The following is a 19,238-nucleotide window of genomic DNA, read 5'->3' as shown; positions in this document are numbered from 1 at the left end:
ATCTTACACAGATGTGTGACTGCCTAAGTTATATCTCATCTTATTTTGCAGTCATATATCTCATCTTTAATAACTGTGACTGCTTGAAAATAAATTTTTTAGGGACCAGAATTTTTTTGGGGGGAGAAGATTTTATTTTATATGGCTTTAATTAATAACTGTCACAAGCTACTGTTCCCTATTTTTTTTCCTTAAAGTAAAAGACGATTCATTAAAAAAACTAAGAAACTACACCAGGTTTAGGACACAGTCTATTAAAGTACATACCATTAAAATCTTGTTCAAAAACATTAAAAACGTACACAGGCGGACTATCAAGACATAAAATCTAAATCCTGGTCAGATCCCTTTTGTTTACATAACTGTAAAATAACAATAAGTTGGTTTGGTGGTCTGTTGAGATTAACTATTATGCCTTATGAGACCAACTTAGGTTGGGCGGGTCTGGCCATTATACCTTAGTGAACTGTTTGTGTTAGATTCTTGTTTGAATCCATGGTTGTTTGAGCTCCAAGTCCAAACGTTCAAGCCCATGTTAGTTTGAACAAAGTTTACAAATCTCAAATCTCAAGTAGCATCAATCAGCAAAACTCTGTTCGAAGTAGGACATCTATACTATCTACTCTCTAGTCTTTGCACCTTGGAGTTCCCATAAGTTACAAACAAGCCAACTTCTCATCTAGTCTGGAGCTGTATTGACGTACAAATGAGTATTATGAGTTTGTGTGTCAAACTGGGTGTTCCTCAGCCTGCTCATCCGGTCTTATTGCCTACCCCTGTTGCCAACAACAATAATAAAGTGAGACAAACATACACACCCTCCTCCTCCACTTGCATTTCTACAACGTAATTGTAGACTTGTAGAAGTACTAACTTGTATTTTTGTCTTATTGGGCAGATTAGAAGTTCAGTTCTAACTCTACCATCAAATGGAGGCAAACTTGCTAACTCAGCTTTACAAGATGAAACTCACAAACACTTACAGTTTCAGCCATTAGTTGATGTCCTACGTGACTGTGCAGATAAAGGGTCTGTAAAACGAGCAAAAGCGGTTCATGGGTTGTTGTCAAAATTGGATTTTTCGGATAGGGACTTGATGGTCTTGTTAAACCATGTAGCTCATGTGTACTCTAAATGTTCGGATTTTGATGCTGCTCGTCGAGTGTTTGATAAAATGTCTGAGAGAAACATATTTTCTTGGACGGTCATGATTGTTGCTTGTACTGAGAATGGCTTCTTTCTTGAAGGATTCAAGTTCTTCTGTGAGATGTTGAATCATGGTATCTTACCTGATGAGTTTGCATATTCATCGGTTGTCCAGACGTGTATTGGTTTGGAGTGTGTTGAATTGGGTAGAATGGTTCATGCCCAGATTGTTATAAGAGGCTATGCATGTCATACGTTTGTTAGTACGTCTCTTCTTAATATGTATGCCAAATTGGGAATGATTGAAGTGTCCAATAAGGTATTTGAGACCATGACTGAACATAATCAAGTCTCATGGAATGCAATGATATCGGGGTTTACAGGGAATGGTCTTCACTTCGAAGCATTTGATCATTTTCTTAGAATGAAGAAAGGAGGCATTACACCAAATATTTCCACACTTATTAGCGTTTCAAAAGCAGTTGGAAACTTAGGTGATGTCAGAAAGGGCAAAGAGGTTCAGAATTATGTTTCTGAATTGGGTTTGGAGTCTAATGTTCTTGTTGGAACAGCTATAATTGATATGTTCTCAAAATGTGGGTCATTGAGAGATGCAAGATCTGTTTTTGACTCAAGTTTCACCTGTTGTGGAGTTAACACACCTTGGAATGCAATGATTTCAGGCTATTCTCAGTATGGGTTTAGCCAAGAAGCATTGGAACTTTTTGTAGAAATGTGTCGAAATGATATAAAATCTGATGTTTACACTTATTGCAGTGTGTTCAATGCTATTGCCACTTTAAAGCTTTTGCGATTCGGAAAGGAAGTTCATGGGATGGTTCTGAAGAGTGGATTAAATATGAAAGTTGTAAGTGTTTCCAATGCAATTGCTGATACATATGCCAAATGTGGGTTGCTTGAAGATGTAAGGAAGGTATTTGATAGGATGGAAGAGAGAGATATAGTGTCTTGGACAACCCTGGTGACTGCTTACTCTCAATGTTCTGAATGGGAGGAAGCACTAGCCATCTTCTCTCAGATGAGGGAAGAAGGCTTTATACCCAATCAGTTTACCTTTTCTAGCGTGCTTGTTGCTTGCACCAGCCTTGGTTTACTTGAGTATGGTCATCAAGTCCATTCTCTTCTTTGCAAGGCTGGCTTGGACACTGATAACTGCATAGAAAGTGCTCTAATTGACATGTATGCCAAATGTGGTAGTATAACTGAAGCGCGTAAGGTTTTTGAGAAAGTATCTAACCCTGACACTGTTACATGGACAGCTGTTATATCAGGTTATGCTCAACATGGTCTGGTGGAGGATGCTCTTCAACTCTTTAGCCAGATGAATCAGTTAGGTACAAATGCCAATGCTGTTACCTTGCTGTGTGTCCTGTTTGCTTGCAGCCACGGAGGAATGGTGGAGGAGGGCCTAAATTATTTTCAACAAATGGAGGACAGTTATGGCCTGGTGCCAGAGATGGAACATTATGCATGTGTTGTTGATCTCTTAGGTCGAGTTGGCCGTCTGGATGATGCAATGGATTTTATAGAAAGGATGCCCATTGAGCCCAATGTGATGGTCTGGCAGACCTTGTTGGGAGCATGTAGGGTCCATGGCAACATTGAGTTAGGAGAGATTGCTGCCCAGAAAATTCTTTCAATTATGCCCGACTACTCAGCTACCTATGTACTTCTATCCAACACGTATATCGAGAAAGGGAGCTATGAAGATGGACTTAATTTGAGAGATATGATGAAAGAGCAAGGCGTGAAAAAGGAACCGGGATATAGTTGGATTTCTGTCAAAGGTAGAATCCATAAATTTTATGCAGGTGATCAACAGCATCCTCAAAAAGAGGCCATATATGCGAAGCTAGAAGAGTTGAGGGCGAAGATCAGATCCATGGCTTATGTACAAGACTTGAACTCTGTATTGTGAGATGTGGATTACAGATAAAAGCTTTGTATGACTGGTGGAAGCCCATCAAAAGATATAAACTTCTACATGCCAATATTTCTAGTAAATATAAACACATAAATGGGCACACATCTTTCACAAACACATGTACCTCTTTGAGTAGAACTTCCACATTTAGAGATGCCGAGGAGAACTTACAAATGTGGCTGATGAATTCCTGTTGATGAATGTTTAGTGATAGGTGTAAGTGTCGTGCTTAACCTATGACTCCTACAGCCTTGTCTTTCATAATTGAGGAAGGCTGAGTACCTAAAAAGCAGAGAGCCAATGGGAAATATTTTTGAGAACAATGGTACTGTTAATTTTAGTGCCGAACATCATTTGTTGATGCAGTTATGGCTTTCAAATAGGTTTAGAATACTAAGGCTAATGTTTCTGACTTTGTTTAGCAGGAAACTGATGTGGGCTTGGATACCAATATTGACACTACTTTCAAGAATAAAGGTCTTCCCACAGACTTTGTGATCCATATGCTTATTATGAATGATTTGAGAGAGTAACTTGTGGGTATTATTATTTGTCATGGAGAGGCAATCTTGGCATTATATTAATCAAACAGGGTGTTTTAGAACATCCTTAACCAGGTCATCCACCATTGCAAAGCAGTTGAAAACAGTGGAACAGTGGCTCAAGGTGTACAAAGACAAGGTAATGGTTTCCTTCTTCGATGTGGCAAAATAAGAACGAAAAGCTTGATTTCTGTTAATTGATTTTAGAAATGAGCATGATTCAATCATGAGTCCTACTGCCTTTAATTATGTAATTGCAGAACTGAATAATGAATTGCACTTTGTTCGTGTGGCTGATTAAATAAAAAAGAAAGAATCATGCTTCTTTGGATAATGTATTATTGAATGCTTTTTTGCATATATGGAGCTTGCAGTCAATTCTCGCTGCTGTCAATTCTTTGCAGTCAAAACCAGAACAACCAACCTGCTAGAAGCAGAACCCAAAAAAACCAGCAGCGGAGCTGCACTAAATGCACCCTTCTAAGTAACTATACTACAACAGAACAACAAAGTCCCATGCACTCAAAAAACAAAACAGAAAACAAAAATTCCAGAAACTATTGGGTCTGCAGTACACATATACAGCAAAGGGAAACAGCAGATAGTCTAAAACCATTTAATAAGAACAGAATAGGGAATCCAACATTTAACTCGATTTAAAACTCAAATTTTCATTTCTGTTCCAGCAGCTAATCTGCCCCACATTAGCCATTGCTGCAAAAGATGGCAAAAGATCTGAGACACAAGGCAAAAAGAAAAACCTTTTCTTAAACACTTGGTGTAAGAAAAAAAATTGTATACCCATCTACTTTCTTTTTCTAAAGAGTTTGACAGTCTCTTGGAGTGAATATATCACTTCTCTCTCACACATCTTTTTCCCTTTCTTTTTGAGAATTTTCATAGTTAGATGGCAAAATTGATAATTTATTTATTTATTTGATTATTTATGAAAGACTGAATATTTAGGTGGGTGCATTGATGTTCGATGGGCTCTACTAGTACCATTGATAACCACTCAAGATCTGTCGGTAGGTTCCCACTGACTCACTTGTAAGTCGCAAGTTCCATATTCACGTTCAAACAAGTCACCTCTGGCAAAGCAGACTTCTCAAGTCAACAGTACAATCTATATATATATATATATAGTAATAGTAAAAGTAAAATTACTACATTTTTTTTAGAAACGTAAAATTACTACATTTGATAGGTACATCATAAAATATATGAATAATAAAAGATCAAACTATTTAGAATTTTATATCGTAGACAAATCATTAAGACCAATTATTCTATTTCAATTTTGTTTCCAATTTTCCTGCACATCTTGAAATACATCCAATTATGGGGAAAAAAAAAAACTAGGTTTTGCACAAAATTTTCACTTTTATGGAATTTGAGAGAAGTAAATTGGTAGGCAGTCTTACTCTTTTTTTTTTCTTTTTTTTATTTAGTAAGATTGGTTTTTGGGACTCAAACTTGCCACTGGTTGCTTTCGGTGGAAGACATTTGTCAGTTGTCATTGCACATCAAACCTCTCCAAAATCAGATAGTAACCATCAGGGCACTAATGTCTCAGTATTGGATTGGTCACATTTCAAAGGCTTCCAAATGGGAATTTCTAAATGGAACAACCTCATTCTATGATAGAAAAAAAAACCTCATTCTAAGGTTGCATTTGGATATTTTATTTTTTGTCCACTTATTTTACTATTCAGCTTATTTTTGCTACTATTCATAGATCTCACTGTACTTTTTTGTACTATTTATGTGTCCCACTATTATTTTAACTAACTTTTACCTTTATTTATAATACTTTTAATAAAAAGTTTTTAGTTTCAGCAAAATAAACGGATCCTAAACAGATCCTAAATAAACCACTTTAAAGGCCTTGAAGATTAGTAATCACTTGTTTTGCGTTGTTTGATGGATTCACAATTAAGCTGTCATCTTCTTTACCATGAACCATGGTAGCCTCTCACCCCCTTCCTCTCTAGTAATCTCTAATCCAAAATCACCTTGCCAAGTATTCTTATTATAGCTTTAATGCAAAGCAAAATAAAATGAAAAGCGACGAGTAAGAGGGGGGAAAAAATTCATCCCATTACGAGAGTAAGAAGCTGTAGTTGGTAGAGCATAGAATAGAGCACATGCATTGGGACATATATGGATTTTTATAGTAACTAAAATTATCTTCTAACAAATCTAAGGCAGTCCTATCTGTATACAATCATTGTAACACAAAACCATGCAAGTAATGCATTATAGAGTATGGACTAAAGGGATGGATCATGGAGCACATATCCTGGATGAATGATATCCTAAAAAGCCTATACAAATTGAAACCGCATTAGAAGCCTAACAGATTTTAGTTTCTCTCCCTTTTTGTTATAAAGTGAGACAGCACGGATACCGGGTCTTATTTCTGAGACAGGTAAACATGTCTGCCCACCAAAGTCATCCTTCTCAGACACATCATACTCTCGTACTACAATCTGAAGCAATGCAAGCTCTGGAACTGTCAAAGCGAATGTAAATTCTTCATCCCAAACAGGAGTCCAGTCATCTTCAATTATCTTGGTTTTCTTCTTGATGGCGTCAGCTTGCACCCCAACAATGCGAACCTGCCATGAATACCTATCATTAGGTAAACATACACTGACTACATGTTTTAAGACTCCCACCCTAATAGAACATATCAATAAAGCTCATCTGATGTAAATAAATGGTTTTTAATCTTTTGATCATCTGGGAAACAAAAAATTGACAATTTAAAATCATATATCATTTATAAAAAAGACAAGCATTGCAAATTGATGAATCATTTAAGACAATCAAATCTAATAAAAAGCATGGCTACAATCTAACAAAAGGTCCGGATATGCTGTGATTCCTATAAGTTTAAAGGCAGTGGGACATACACATCCACACCAAGCTTCAGGTCTACATGACAAAGATACATAGAATCATTTTGCAAATGTTACCAATTCTTGCAAATATGCAAAGGGAATCTCAATTAGTTAGAGATTACTATTCCACATGCAGAACAATCCAACTAACCTTTGTATAGAAGTCTGGCGGTGAGAATGCATCGAAATGTGTTTGGCTAAAATCCAAGTGCCATCCATCTCCCATGTATACTTTCACCTGATAATCAGCACACATGCTCTAAGAATAGTTCATCAGAACAATCGCATTCACTTCTAAGATTAAATGATGTGCTCACCTTTAATGTCTTCTTCACTAGCAAGGTTCTTTTGGGATCAAATACCTCGTTATGAGAACCCGTTTGCATCAGAAAATCAGGTTTTTTCACATAACCACACTCTCCATTGGCTTTAAACATCCCATGCATCAACCAGAGTGATTTGCCATATCCCTAATAAAGAAAACTCACATATTGATAAGAATTGTCTGGTGGAGATCAGATGAATGGAAGACTCACTTGTTAAAAATTTCTAAACAATATTATAGAGAAAAAGTAAGCATCGAATTGGAACACCCTCAATGCATGAACAGGGAAGCATCTTTTATTTGTAAGGCCATGATATTTAATGGTGATCTCATTTCCTGATTAAAATTGGCCTTCCAAAGCATTGCTTATGAGAGAGTTTTCCTTCAGTCAAAGACATCTATCCTTCTCTTCATTACCATCTGTACTCTTTTGCATGATAGTTCTTTGTGTCAATTTCAAAATAGCATTCACTTGAGCAAATGAATTGACAAACAAAAGAGAAGCAATTTTTGAAGTGATTCTTGCCATAGAAATTTAAATTCAAGCGAGAACGAGAAAATAAAAGGGCCCTCATGTGGCATGAAAGCAAGGTGATCAAGAAAGTTTAATAAAGTGGAAGGTCTTATATGTAACAATTTTCATATGCAAGCACGCTTTTTTTGGGGGGATGGGGGAGTTTATGATTTGGATGTGCTATTGCCATGCAATTAGTACTTAGTACCTAAAAAATTTAACCTTTTAGCTTTTTATTACTTTTTTAACCATCTCATCTTTACTTCTCACAAGTGGTAAGCATGGTGCAATAGCTATTGCAACGGATCTAAATCTGGGGTTAAGTGCATCCATGCTATTAAGGAAAAAGCAATATAGGTGTAAGGATATTCTCCATTTAGATGCTACTGCAACCATTCAAACTCCAAGCAACCACTATCACATAGGTGCATCGTGCACACACACAAAAACATTAACAGCCCATACCTATGGTCTATAAACTTGCTTTGAGTGAAATGTAGCACTAGTTGATCAGAAATTTACTAAGTTCACACTTCAATGAATGTTTACAAAGTTTCTACCATCAATTCATACAATGGAAACATCAAAAACAACAACAAAGCCGTAGTCACATGATGAAAAATATAGCAAAACAGATACTGGAGTACAGCCCAGCAAGATTCATTTGAATTATGCTTTTATTTGAACACTGAAACTTGAACCTGACCTGCATATTAAATGCAACCATCTGAGCCCCATGCATCCACCCAATGTGTGGCTTGTAATTAGAGGAGGTGACACGTGTTCCTTTGGGGTACACTCTTAGTAAATTTCTCTGCGTGAACCTAGAAAGCATAAGAAGAAATATCAGAATGAATTTCCCAGGTAAATGTAGATAATAAGAGTGCTATAATGTCCTGCAATTAGCTACCATCAATTAAGCTAGAAATATACCTCACAACCTCAGTTCCATGAGATGTGGCAGCTTTCTCAAGTTCCTGTTCACTCAAACTAAGACGTTTAACTTCATCACCTACAACACTCAATGCATCTTTTAAACTACCCTTTGGTTTCCCAGCATGAATTGTAATCAAACGTTTGTATTTTGGTGCTGCTCGCTGGACTAATTTGTAGTCGCACACATTAACATCTTCGTCATCTTGATCACTCTCACTCTGCCATCCATCAAAAGGGTCAACGTAAATACGCATGCTTTGGGAATAAAATTGCAAAGACAAATATCATATCCCAGCTCACTCTCTCGTCCACTTCAGGCCCATTTGCTGATGTTTCTTCAGATGATTCCCTTCCATTAGTCAAGATACTTCCCTTGTCTTTGATATGCTTTGTTTCAAGGTATTCTTTAGGTGGTTTGGTAGAAATAACAACACGATGTTTCAGTGATTCTGGTGAAGGGAATTCAGCTAAGCATTCTCCCTGGGGGTAATACAGCATTTCTCCGAATATTTGAGTCACCATCTACATGAAACATGACTTGAGGTCACAACAATAAAACACCTCGAATTAAATATCAATGTGAAAAACAAAAAAAGAGGCTAACCTCTGCAACTTTGGCCTGAAGGTCATGGGTAAGGTGGTCTTCTAGAGTTATGATGACAGGGTATGGAGATTTAACAAAAGCATGCTCTTTAATGGACTTCAAACATCTGATGAGCTTCACAGGAGTGGTCAGAGTCCTAAATTCAAACAATGGTGTACAATAATAAGATGGACAAAGAACAATGATAATAAGTTAAGAACATATGTTGTTGGATGAGGAATTCATCTCTCATGACATTGGCCACATATGGATACTTAAAAACTTATAGCACAACAAAGAAACAAATAGACACAAGAAAATAACTACATAATCAAATGACATAGATTTGAGAATCAGCTTGTACCTTCCATGAAGAACATTAACATCATCTTTTGTAGAATTTGGCCATAAATCAAGTTCAATTACTCTCACACCTCTTTGCAACGCCTTTATGACTGGGGCATCGCTACACTCACTGCTGAGTTGATTCCCAGTTAGGTAGGAATTGTGCCCTGTATATATGAAATAATGTGACAATGGAGCATTCATATCATGGTGTACCTGGAATGACATAATTTGTCAAGAACAAACCTAAAGTGGTCCTTATACTAGAGTCCTTCAAATTAAGACAGTTAAATGATTAGGAATCAAAAAGAAAGGTATATGATTAGTGTGACAAAGGGAATGACATATTTGTATTATCATATAGATTTCCAAGAACAGGCAAGGTAAGTTGTTTGTATCTTTGATGAAAGTAAACTTATTTATTATATATAATTTGATTTTTAAAGTTACAAATAGTACTAAACTATTTTAGTTTAAACTAATTAGAATCATGGTCTTTTTGAATAAATCATCCAAACACAAAAAATATTGCGAAAGCTATCATAGTTTTATCAAATCAATGTTTTCTTCCCCTCCCCCCCCCCAACATTTTCTTTTCTGGTGGATTTGTTGGACTCTCCTCTCATAGAAGTAGACATAATTTATATTTTATAGTCAGTAGTATGAGGCTATGAGCGAAACTTCAATTCTAAGAAACTTAATCTAAAACTGGATTAGACCTTAGAGTCAGTAGTATGAGCAAAAACTTCAATTCTAAGAAACTTATTCTAAAATTGGATTAGACCAACAAGCAGAACAAACCAAACTAGTGCGTAGTTTAAAAAAAAAAAAAAAAGACAAACTAGTTTTCAACACTTTGTCACTAAGGAAAACTAAACAAAGGGTCCATAGCTCAGTGGTAGAGCATTTGACTGCAGATCAAGAGGTCACCGGTTCGAACCCGGTTGGGCCCTTAGAGTAATTAAATTCTTTTTTACACCACACCCTTTTTTGCCTTTTGGCTAAGAAATCTAGCTAAAAAAAGTTATGCACCAATATTTCAAAGAAGGAAAACTTTTTATAGTAATTAAATTCTTTTTATACCCTTTTTTGCCTTTGGCTAAGATCAAGCATAAAGAAAACTAGCTAAAAAAAATAGGCAATACCCTTACATTAAGAAAAGTAATTTAAAAAAAAAAAATTATTTCCCTAGATTTCCTTGTGGATCAAACACGTCTATGTTAAGAAAAGTAGCTAAAAAACAAAAGAGAGAGAGTTGACCTTGGATTTGATAGGGCCATTGAGATGGTCAAGAAAGAGGAAGTGAAAGAAATCAAGGAGGCAGAGACCTTGCTGTTGTTGTTGTTGGGTGGTGGTGGTGGTGGTGTCGTGTGGTCTACTGCGAAGAAACTCTTGTATGAATCTCTCCGCATCAGATACGGTGCAGTCCACCTCGCACTGGTGCTCCACCTTGAACCGGCGGAGCTGATCGGCCGACATGTGGTCCCCACCGTCGGCGAACTTGGAAAACGCTTCTTTCACGTCCGGCGGTGGCACCACCTCGTTCATCTTGAACTTCCTGCGGAACCCCAACACCTTGTACTTGTAGCTCGCCATTTTTTTTACTTTTATCCAAAACCCAACACACACTCTCTCTCTCTCTCTGGCTTTGTGTCTCTTTGTTCTCGTTAATTATCAGAGAGAGAGAGAAATAGATGTACAGTTTTTAATCAAAGATATCTGCTTTGGGCGGGTTTCAGAGAGAGAGAGAGGTGGGCTATTATTTAGGAGTGTTTGAAGCTGCATCGTTGGACGTGACCAACAGTAAACGACCAAAACGTTTCTCTCTCTCTCTCTCCCCTTCTCTCTTCAATACTTGTACCAGTACAACACCAATAAAATTATAAAATTTGTTTTTGTAAATTTCAACTCCAACCAACTTTTAACTAAAAAATAGTTATTAAATTTATTTATTACTATATAATAAGTACTATATAGCTTCAATTTTTTCATAATTTATATATTATCGATTAAATGTATCACCATCTCAATTGGTAAGTTTTTTTATAATAAAATTGATAATAATAACTTTAATATTTTTTTTCTCAGAATAAAAGTAGTTTCAAATTTATTGTAAAATTTTTACAAATTGAAATGATAATGAATATGAATGATTTTATATCATAATATAATAAACTAGCCTCTGAGGATGCGTTTTTTTTGTAAAAATTAATAATTTGCATTTATTATAATTTGAGATTTCTACTTTTTTTAATCACCAAAAAAAAAAAAAAAAACCCCCTAAGGGTATAATGAAGAAAATATTTTCCCTACAAATGCATAAATCAATACTACCAAGGATTTTGAAAGATACCTGTTTGCTCAACGAATAATTTGAGTCTTTATTGCATTTGCCAATCTCAATTTCAAACTCGTATTGAAAAGCACAAATTGAACAAATTGTCAAAAAAAATTTACAAACAAAAAGAAACATGAGATTGATGAGAATGAAACTTGACCTTCACAAATATAAGATAAATATAAAACTGACTAACAAACGTGGAGGTTAGTGATAATAAGGAGATCGTGAGTGAGAAAGTGAAAAACAAAAATAAAAGTGTGAGAAATTACATAGTAGTAACTGCTTTTTAGTGGGGATGTTGGGATGATAAGAATGGATAGAAGTTATAATACTGGTTTTATAGTGGAAGTCTTTTTTTTTTTTTTTTTTAATAAAGAAGAAGATATTTGGGAAAATAAAAACATGAGATTAGAGTAATGAAATTTATAAAAAAAAAAAAAAAAAAATTGAAAAAAAAAGGGGCAGAAGAAACAAATACATTATAATGAAGTAAAAAAAAAAAAAAAAAGATTGAATATGTATGGTGAGTTTTATGGATTGAAGGTGTGGGGCCAGAGAGTTTGTGACCCTAGTCCATTTCATGCTAAGGCCCAAGGCCTGCGCCGAGGAGATACAGGGCCGAGGATGCACCATGAGAGTCGAGGACGGCCTAAGGAAATGGCCGAGGGCGAGCTCCTGCTCGGCATGCCATAAATGCCCTAAAAGGAAGAGTGATCACAGTGCGGAAACAGCACAAGTAAAAGGCTGTCAGTACTGCAATAAAGCATTCTGCACCTGACAGAGTCATGCTCTTCAGCTTTTACAACTACCCCCAACCACTTTGGGTATGGGCTGATGGGACAAGTATCAGCCTTGGAAAGTCGAACCTACACGTGGACGTAGGATAAGGGATACAGGCTAATATAAAAGGGGAAGCAAGCAATCCGAAAAAAGGGGCTGGGAAAAAAGGCCAAGAACCAGAACCTCCCAGACCGCCTCAAGGAGAAAGACCCCTCGAGCGAACACGGCCTAATTCTGTACGATCAAGACGGCTAACCCTCGTCTGATGACCAAGGCCTAACCTTTCAAACCCACGCTCTATAAGTGATATTGTTTGGGCCTTTTTACGTGCGAACCCAACATCATTTTGGGTCGTCACAAATCGAGTCCTTACAATTGGCCCCATCTGTGGGGAAGGCTTGTGTGTTGGCACAGGTGGTGGGCGTAAAGTTCCACTAGGGGCTACGTTCTTCACTAGGGGCTGCGCTTCATAGTGTCAGCAGCACGGATGGTTTTAGGGGCTTGGCCGAGGAGCTAACCCCCCTAAACCAAGGTCCCACGCTATAGCCGAGGGGTTAATTCCCCCAACTACTTAAAAAAGCTAAGTTTTGGACAGAACCAAGGTATTGCATGGTCCTCGGATTCAAACCTATGGGGAAACCAACTACTTAAAAAAGCTAAGTTTTGGACAGAACCAAGGTATTGCATGGTCCTCGGACTCAAACCTATGGGGAAACCAACTACTTAAAAATCAAGTTTTTGACAGAACCAAGGTATTGCATGGTCTTCGGACTCAAACCTATGGAGAAACCAACTACTTAAAAAATCTAAGTTTTGGACAGAACTAAGGTATTGCATGGTCCTCAGATTCAAACCTATGGGGAAACCAACTACTTAAAAAAGCTGAGTTTTGGACAGAACCAAGGTATTGCATGGTCCTCGGACTCAAACCTATGGGGAAACCAACTACTTAAAAAAGCTGAGTTTTGGACAGAACCAAGGTATTGCATGGTCCTCGGACTCAAACCTATGGGGAAACCAACTACTTAAAAAAGCTGAGTTTTGGACAGAACCAAGGTATTGCATGGTCCTCGGACTCAAACCTATGGGGAAACCAACTTCTTAAAAATCAAGTTTTGGACAGAACTAAGGTATTGCATGGTCCTCGGACTCAAACCTATGGGGAAACCAACTACTTAAAAATCAAGTTTTGAACAGAACCAAGGTATTGCATGGTCCTCGGACTCAAACCTATGGGGAAACCAACTACTTAAAAGTCAAGTTTTGGACAGAACCAAGGTATTGCATGGTCCTCGCACTCAAACCTATGGGGAAACCAACTACTTAAAAGTCAAGTTTTAGACAGAACCAAGGTATTGCATGGTCCTCGCACTCAAACCTATGGGGAAACCAACTACTTAAAAAAGCTAAGTTTTGGACAGAACCAAGGTATTGCATGGTCCTCGGACTCAAACCTATGGGGAAACCAACTACTTAAAAAAGCTGAGTTTTGGACAGAATCAAGGTATTGCATGGTCTTAGGACTCAAACTTATGGGGAAACCAACTACTTAAAAAAGCTAAGTTTTGGACAGAGTCAAGGTATTGCATGGTCCTCGGACTCAAACCTATGGGGAAATCAACTTCTTAAAAATCAAGTTTTGGATAGAACCAAGGTATTGCATGGTCCTCGGACTCAAACCTATGGGGAAACCAACTACTTAAAAATCAAGTTTTGGACAGAACCAAGGTATTGCATGGTCCTCGGACTCAAACCTATGGGGAAACCAACTACTTAAAAGTCAAGTTTTGGACAGAACCAAGGTATTGCATGGTCCTCGGACTCAAACCTATAGGGAAACCAACTACTTAAGAAGAATGTTAGGTTACTCAGACCTACAAGAAGATCATTTACTAAAAGTCGGATTAAGTCCTAGGCATAATGAAGATCCCGATCTGTCCTCAGAGCCTCAGCTCTAAGGGAATTGATGCAAACGAGCGTTTGAGCTTGGCATGATCGTCCCTCGGTCCTTGGACTGGATACCAAAAAAGGACCAAGGCTACAAAAGCCATTAGGAAGGCGGCGAAACACTCTAAGTACTTGGCGGCCCACATGGACGGTCCACCTTTGAACCACCCATCCTCGGATGGTTACTTCCTACATCGCACCGAGCATTCAGCTGTCATCTCGACTGTTTTGGGGTATGTACCGCTTTCTCAGGTTGGCATTATTGTGCCGAACAGCTCTATTAAGTTCATAATAACATCTTTTTCTTAGCAAAGGTTTCGACCCTAAGTATCGTTTTTTCAGGTCGGCATTATTGTGCTGAACAGCTCTAATAAGTTCGTAATAACATCTTTTTCTTAACATCTTTTCCTTAGCAGGGGTTTCAGCCCTAAGTATTGCTTTTTTTAGGACGGCATTATCAAGCCGAATAGCCCGATAAGTACAGAATTACATCTTTCTCTCAAACAAAAGTTTTTTCCTAAATATCATTTGTTCAAGTTGGCATTATTGTGCCGGATAGTTTCAATAAGTACAGAGCAAGGTCTTTTTATTAACTGGGATTTCAGCCCTAAGCATCGTTCAGAATATAAAAATAAAAAAAAGTCATATGGTAGTACGTCTATTCACGGCATAACCATTTAAGAAAGAAGAGTTAGAATATACAAAATTAAGTAATGTTGACTTTTATTAATATAAAGAGGTATTACAGCGTACAATGAAGGGTTTAAACAAGCCTATACAGAAAACGAATTGCAAAAACAATTAAAAAAAAAAAAAAAAAAACCATAAGCCTTTTTAAGCTCTGCTCCAAAGTCTTTCCAAATTTTGCCCCAATAGCACCCATATTGAGAGGAGGACCTCCCTTGGTGGAAGAGGAGAAGAAGAAGAAGAAGGAAAAGCACCAGGATGGATCTGGTGATGGGAAAGAAGAAGAAGGGGAGGCAAAATGAGGTATTAGTGAAGGAAGAGAGGAAGAAGCAGGGATACTTTGTCCCTGCGTCAGTGCTGACTCCTAACACGCTGGTGCCATATTAGCTATACTCATAAGAGAGCGGCTGGTACTGATAATGGGTGACCCTAGCTCAGTCGCACCAAAAGTTTGACGCGACGAGCCCCTGCTTCGGATTTTGGCTGAGGGGAGGATGAGAGGTATCTTGAGTCTCTGCCATTCCTGCCCTGACCGAGCCATTTTGAGTTTCAGAAAAACATGGCATTTCTGGGAAGGGTATGGTCTCTTCATTCCCGCTCCTATCTTGGACGTATCACAATTCAAGGTGTAAGCGAGCGGATAAGGGAAACTCTGGGGGAGGCTAAGGGTTTCAGACTTTAAAAAGATTAAAAGGTCTCTGTGTAAGAGAAGTAACCTCTTGCCTTTCTTCTTATATGAAGGGTAAAACGGGAGGCATTTAATCTATCCAAATTTCCAAGAAAATCTGTAAACGAGAATATACCCACTCCACTTCCCCACGCCGTCAATAACCGTTGGATTTAAATGGTCTCGTAAAGGGAAATCATTAAAGACGCGTCTCGAACACTGAAACGGCAGGAGCGCATCGTGAATGAATTCAAAGGAATGTCTCGTAGTCCGGCGTGTTTCCTAGATAGATGAAGAGACACCCGCATTGATGAAAGGCAGATCTAAGCAAACCGCAATAAAGACATGGCATCACCAAAACCCTCCTCTTCGACCAAGAGGTCGGACAGTAGGATTTTGAGGGGCTATTGTGGGGTCAGAGAGTTTGTGACCCCAGCCCATTGCTAAGGCCCAAGGCCTGCGCAGAGGAGATACAGGGCCGAGGACGCACCACGAGAGTCGAGGACGGCCTAAGGAAATGGCCGAGGGCGAGCTCCTGCTCGGCATGCCATAAATGCCCCTAAAAGGAAGAGTGATCACAGTGCGGAAACAGCACAAGTAAAAGGATGCCAGTATTGTAATAAAGCATTCTGCACCTAACAGAGCCATGCTCTTCAGCTTTTACAACCACCCCCAACCACTTTGGGTATAGGCTGATGGGACAAGTATCAGTCTTGGAAAGTCGAACCTACATGTGGACGTAGGATAAGGGATACAGGCTAATATAAAAGGGGAAGCAAGCAATCCGAAAAAGGGGCTGGGAAAAAAGGCCAAGAACTAGAGCCTCCCAGACCGCCTCAAGGAGAAAGACCCCTCAAGTGAACACGGCCTAATTCTGTATGATCAAGACGACTAACCCTCGTCCGGTGACCAAGGCCTAGCCTTTCAAACCCACGCTCTATAAGTGATATTGTTTGGGCCTTTTTACGTGCGAACCCAACATCATTTTGGGTCGTCACAAATCGAGTCCTTACAGAAGGAGTTTTAAAACTGACAAAGGAGTAATCATATTTTGTAGGGAGTTAGTGAATAGAAGTAGAAATTTAAATCAATGTAAAAGTAGAAGTTTATTAGATAATGAAAGCATTTCAACGTAAAAATAGAAGTTTATTATTTTTGTTAATTTACTATTTTAACCCAATTTTTAAATTTTAGGTAGGGGTATTTTTGACAATAAAAAAAGTAATAACTAACTTTCTTTTGCCAATTTACTATTTGAGTAATGCTACAAATACAAATTATTTTACAACATTTTTACAAACTGCTGATGTGGTTTTAGTATTTTCCAAATAATTATTGCAAGTAAAAATGTGATGTTAGTGATGAGCCCATATTAAAACTAGTAAGAATTGCCACATCAACAGTTTGTAAAAATATTGTAAAATAATTTGTGTCTGTAGCATTACTCTTACTATTTTAACCTCATTTTTAAGTTGTTGGTTAATTAATTTAGGGATATTTTTGACAAAAAAAAAAAGCAATAACTAACTTTCTGAATCCAGTTAATATATACAGATAATTTTATTAAATTTTTTTGTTTAAAAAGTAACACATCAATTTATAAGATTTAAGTAATAAAAATAAAAATTATAATAGCCTACCATCATTTTTTTTTTCTTTTGTTATAGATTGGGTGACTTTTATCCCCCTTAATCCTTGAGTTTATATAATTATCTTTCCATTAAATATGTAAAAAAAAATACTAATAAAAAACTCAAGGAGTAATTAAGGCCCAGCTAACTAACAAACTAGGCTTGGCCTAATCAAGACAGCCTAAGTACTCGGTATACCAGAAAAATTGAAGGTTACGGCCCATCTGAGGAGGCCGAGGAACATTTGCCCCTCGGGAGACAAGAGGAAGGCTGCAAGAGCTGTGAGATGGAAAAGCCAAGGAGGACCATGATGACATATGGACAAAAGAGGAATGAAACTTTTAGATAAAATATCCATCACCTTCGCATTAAATGCCCTCCAACAACTTAGTCGCCGCATTAATGGCAGAATGACCATTGAACAGTGTCTTCACAGCCTATATCCTACTCTACCACCACCAACAAGGCATTGATGGGACAAGTATCCAAAGAAAGATTAGCAGCCCTCCAAGTGGAAGGTTCGGATGCAATTTAATGGTTATACAAGGAAGGAAGATCACACTTAAAAGGGGATCGAAAAAAAGTTTAGAGAGAGAGAGTAGAGTAATATTGTAAAGCTTTTTTAAGGACAAATGATCCTTGGCTAGCTTGAGGATAGTATTAAATAAGAATCTTTTCTTCTTGTTTATATTTTGAAAAGTGTTATCTCTGTAGTTAATTTCACTTCTTTACTCTTTAAGCCATAGTTTTAAGGAATCAAAGTGTAGGCTTGTACTCTCATCTCTATAAATTAATTGTATTGGGTTCTCTTTTTAGCCCATCGTAAGTGGGCTAGGCCTAGGATTCAGTTTTGCCCCCTACATTATGATTATGTATGTAACGAGTGATGTTAAAGAGGATTAAAAAAAACCTTTAAGTGAGTTTTACAAATCGATGTGTAGACTTTTAAACACAACAAATTTTCATTAGAAAAATTATATATTTCATTAACAAAATCAAATGGTTGAATTTAATTGTTTTTTAGGAAAGATTATATACTTGTATTACATTGGTCAATATAGTCATGTCTTTGAATTTAATTGAGAAATAAAACATCTATAAATTCTTTACAATTTATGTAGTGATGGTTTTTTAAACTAAATATAGCTTTAGAATGTAACAAATTTCACCCTATCATTTAAAAAAAGAAAAAAGACTTTGAAGTAATAACTTTAAATACATAGTTTCAAATAGTGATGTACAGAAAACCCACCGACCCGTCAAATCTGACCTACCGGATTAGGTCGGGTTTTAGGGCTTGGTGGGTTGGGTTGGGTTACAAAAATCTTTTTTATAGCAGGTTGGGTTGGGTTTGGGTTATAAAATTACAAACCCATCAAACCCGACCCGACCCACCCATATTTAATATATATTTAAAATATATTATATATTTAATAATTTTTTTTTAAAACAGCTGTAGTGCACTTCACTTCTTCACCCAGCTGGGATTTACCGTGGGCCGATGGCACATGGCAGCTCTCCAAACCATTCAGAAGTGATGGTTCCCATGTTTTGTTTTTCTTTTTTCTTTTTTATACTTTTTTCGTGCTTTGTTTTCCTTTTTCTGAGCCCAGTAGCTAGCTAGCTATCATTGCCTCTAAGTAGGCTATTTTGCTTCTGACCCTCTCCTTATCGGGTAGTTTGTATTTTTTGTGATTATTTAATATAATTTTATCGCCTTGGTAAAAAAAATCATAGCATAGAAAAAAGTGGAATGCTTCCCAGCCATAAATGTGTAAAACTAAGTTTGCAGAAAAATATTAAAATTTTTAAAAGTCTAGTAAAAAGACCTGGGTGGTGACTAAGATTAGAAAGTGTTTACTGTTTAGTTCCATTTCAATTCCTTAACAAAAAATCAGCTTGTAGAGCACTTCGGTTCCTACTAATACACTTCCTTGGTTTCC

General features: G+C 37.3%; 2 protein-coding genes and 1 non-coding gene across 5 annotated transcripts; 2 read left to right on the top strand and 1 right to left on the bottom strand.

The window, feature by feature from the left end:
• Window positions 1-307: 307 nt before the first annotated feature.
• Window positions 308-4,549, top strand: LOC126697731 (putative pentatricopeptide repeat-containing protein At3g25970). Of its 3 annotated transcripts, none has more exons than XR_007646248.1 (3): window positions 308-799; window positions 899-3,416; window positions 3,514-4,549. XR_007646248.1 is itself a non-coding variant. In XM_050394820.1 (2 exons), exons 1-2 carry the CDS (start codon window positions 707-709, stop codon window positions 3,083-3,085), a joined length of 2,280 nt encoding a protein of 759 aa, XP_050250777.1. In that variant the 5' UTR covers window positions 308-706; the 3' UTR covers window positions 3,086-3,488. The 3 variants fall into 3 exon arrangements, 1 of the variants encoding a protein (XP_050250777.1); XR_007646247.1 differs by having other exon boundaries at window positions 3,517-4,548; XM_050394820.1 differs by lacking the exon at window positions 3,514-4,549 and having other exon boundaries at window positions 899-3,488.
• A 1,211-nt stretch (window positions 4,550-5,760) lies between these two features.
• LOC126697730 (phosphoinositide phospholipase C 6-like) lies at window positions 5,761-11,087 on the bottom strand. Its single transcript, XM_050394819.1, has 9 exons — window positions 10,503-11,087; window positions 9,262-9,458; window positions 8,919-9,054; window positions 8,615-8,836; window positions 8,312-8,532; window positions 8,085-8,202; window positions 6,857-7,009; window positions 6,691-6,777; window positions 5,761-6,254 (listed from the first exon to the last, which is right to left on the bottom strand). Exons 1-9 carry the CDS (start codon window positions 10,836-10,838, stop codon window positions 5,961-5,963), a joined length of 1,764 nt encoding a protein of 587 aa, XP_050250776.1. The 5' UTR covers window positions 10,839-11,087; the 3' UTR covers window positions 5,761-5,960.
• On the top strand, window positions 10,124-10,195 carry TRNAC-GCA (transfer RNA cysteine (anticodon GCA)). Its single transcript has one exon. It is a non-coding gene; the product is annotated as a tRNA-Cys (tRNA).
• Window positions 11,088-19,238: the final 8,151 nt, after the last annotated feature.

This window comes from Quercus robur, chromosome 8 (genome assembly GCF_932294415.1).
Source record: "Quercus robur chromosome 8, dhQueRobu3.1, whole genome shotgun sequence".
Taxonomy (NCBI): Eukaryota; Viridiplantae; Streptophyta; class Magnoliopsida; order Fagales; family Fagaceae; genus Quercus; species Quercus robur.
The sequence above is the reverse complement of the archived record's forward strand: the minus strand, read 5'-3'. Positions and strand labels throughout refer to the sequence as shown.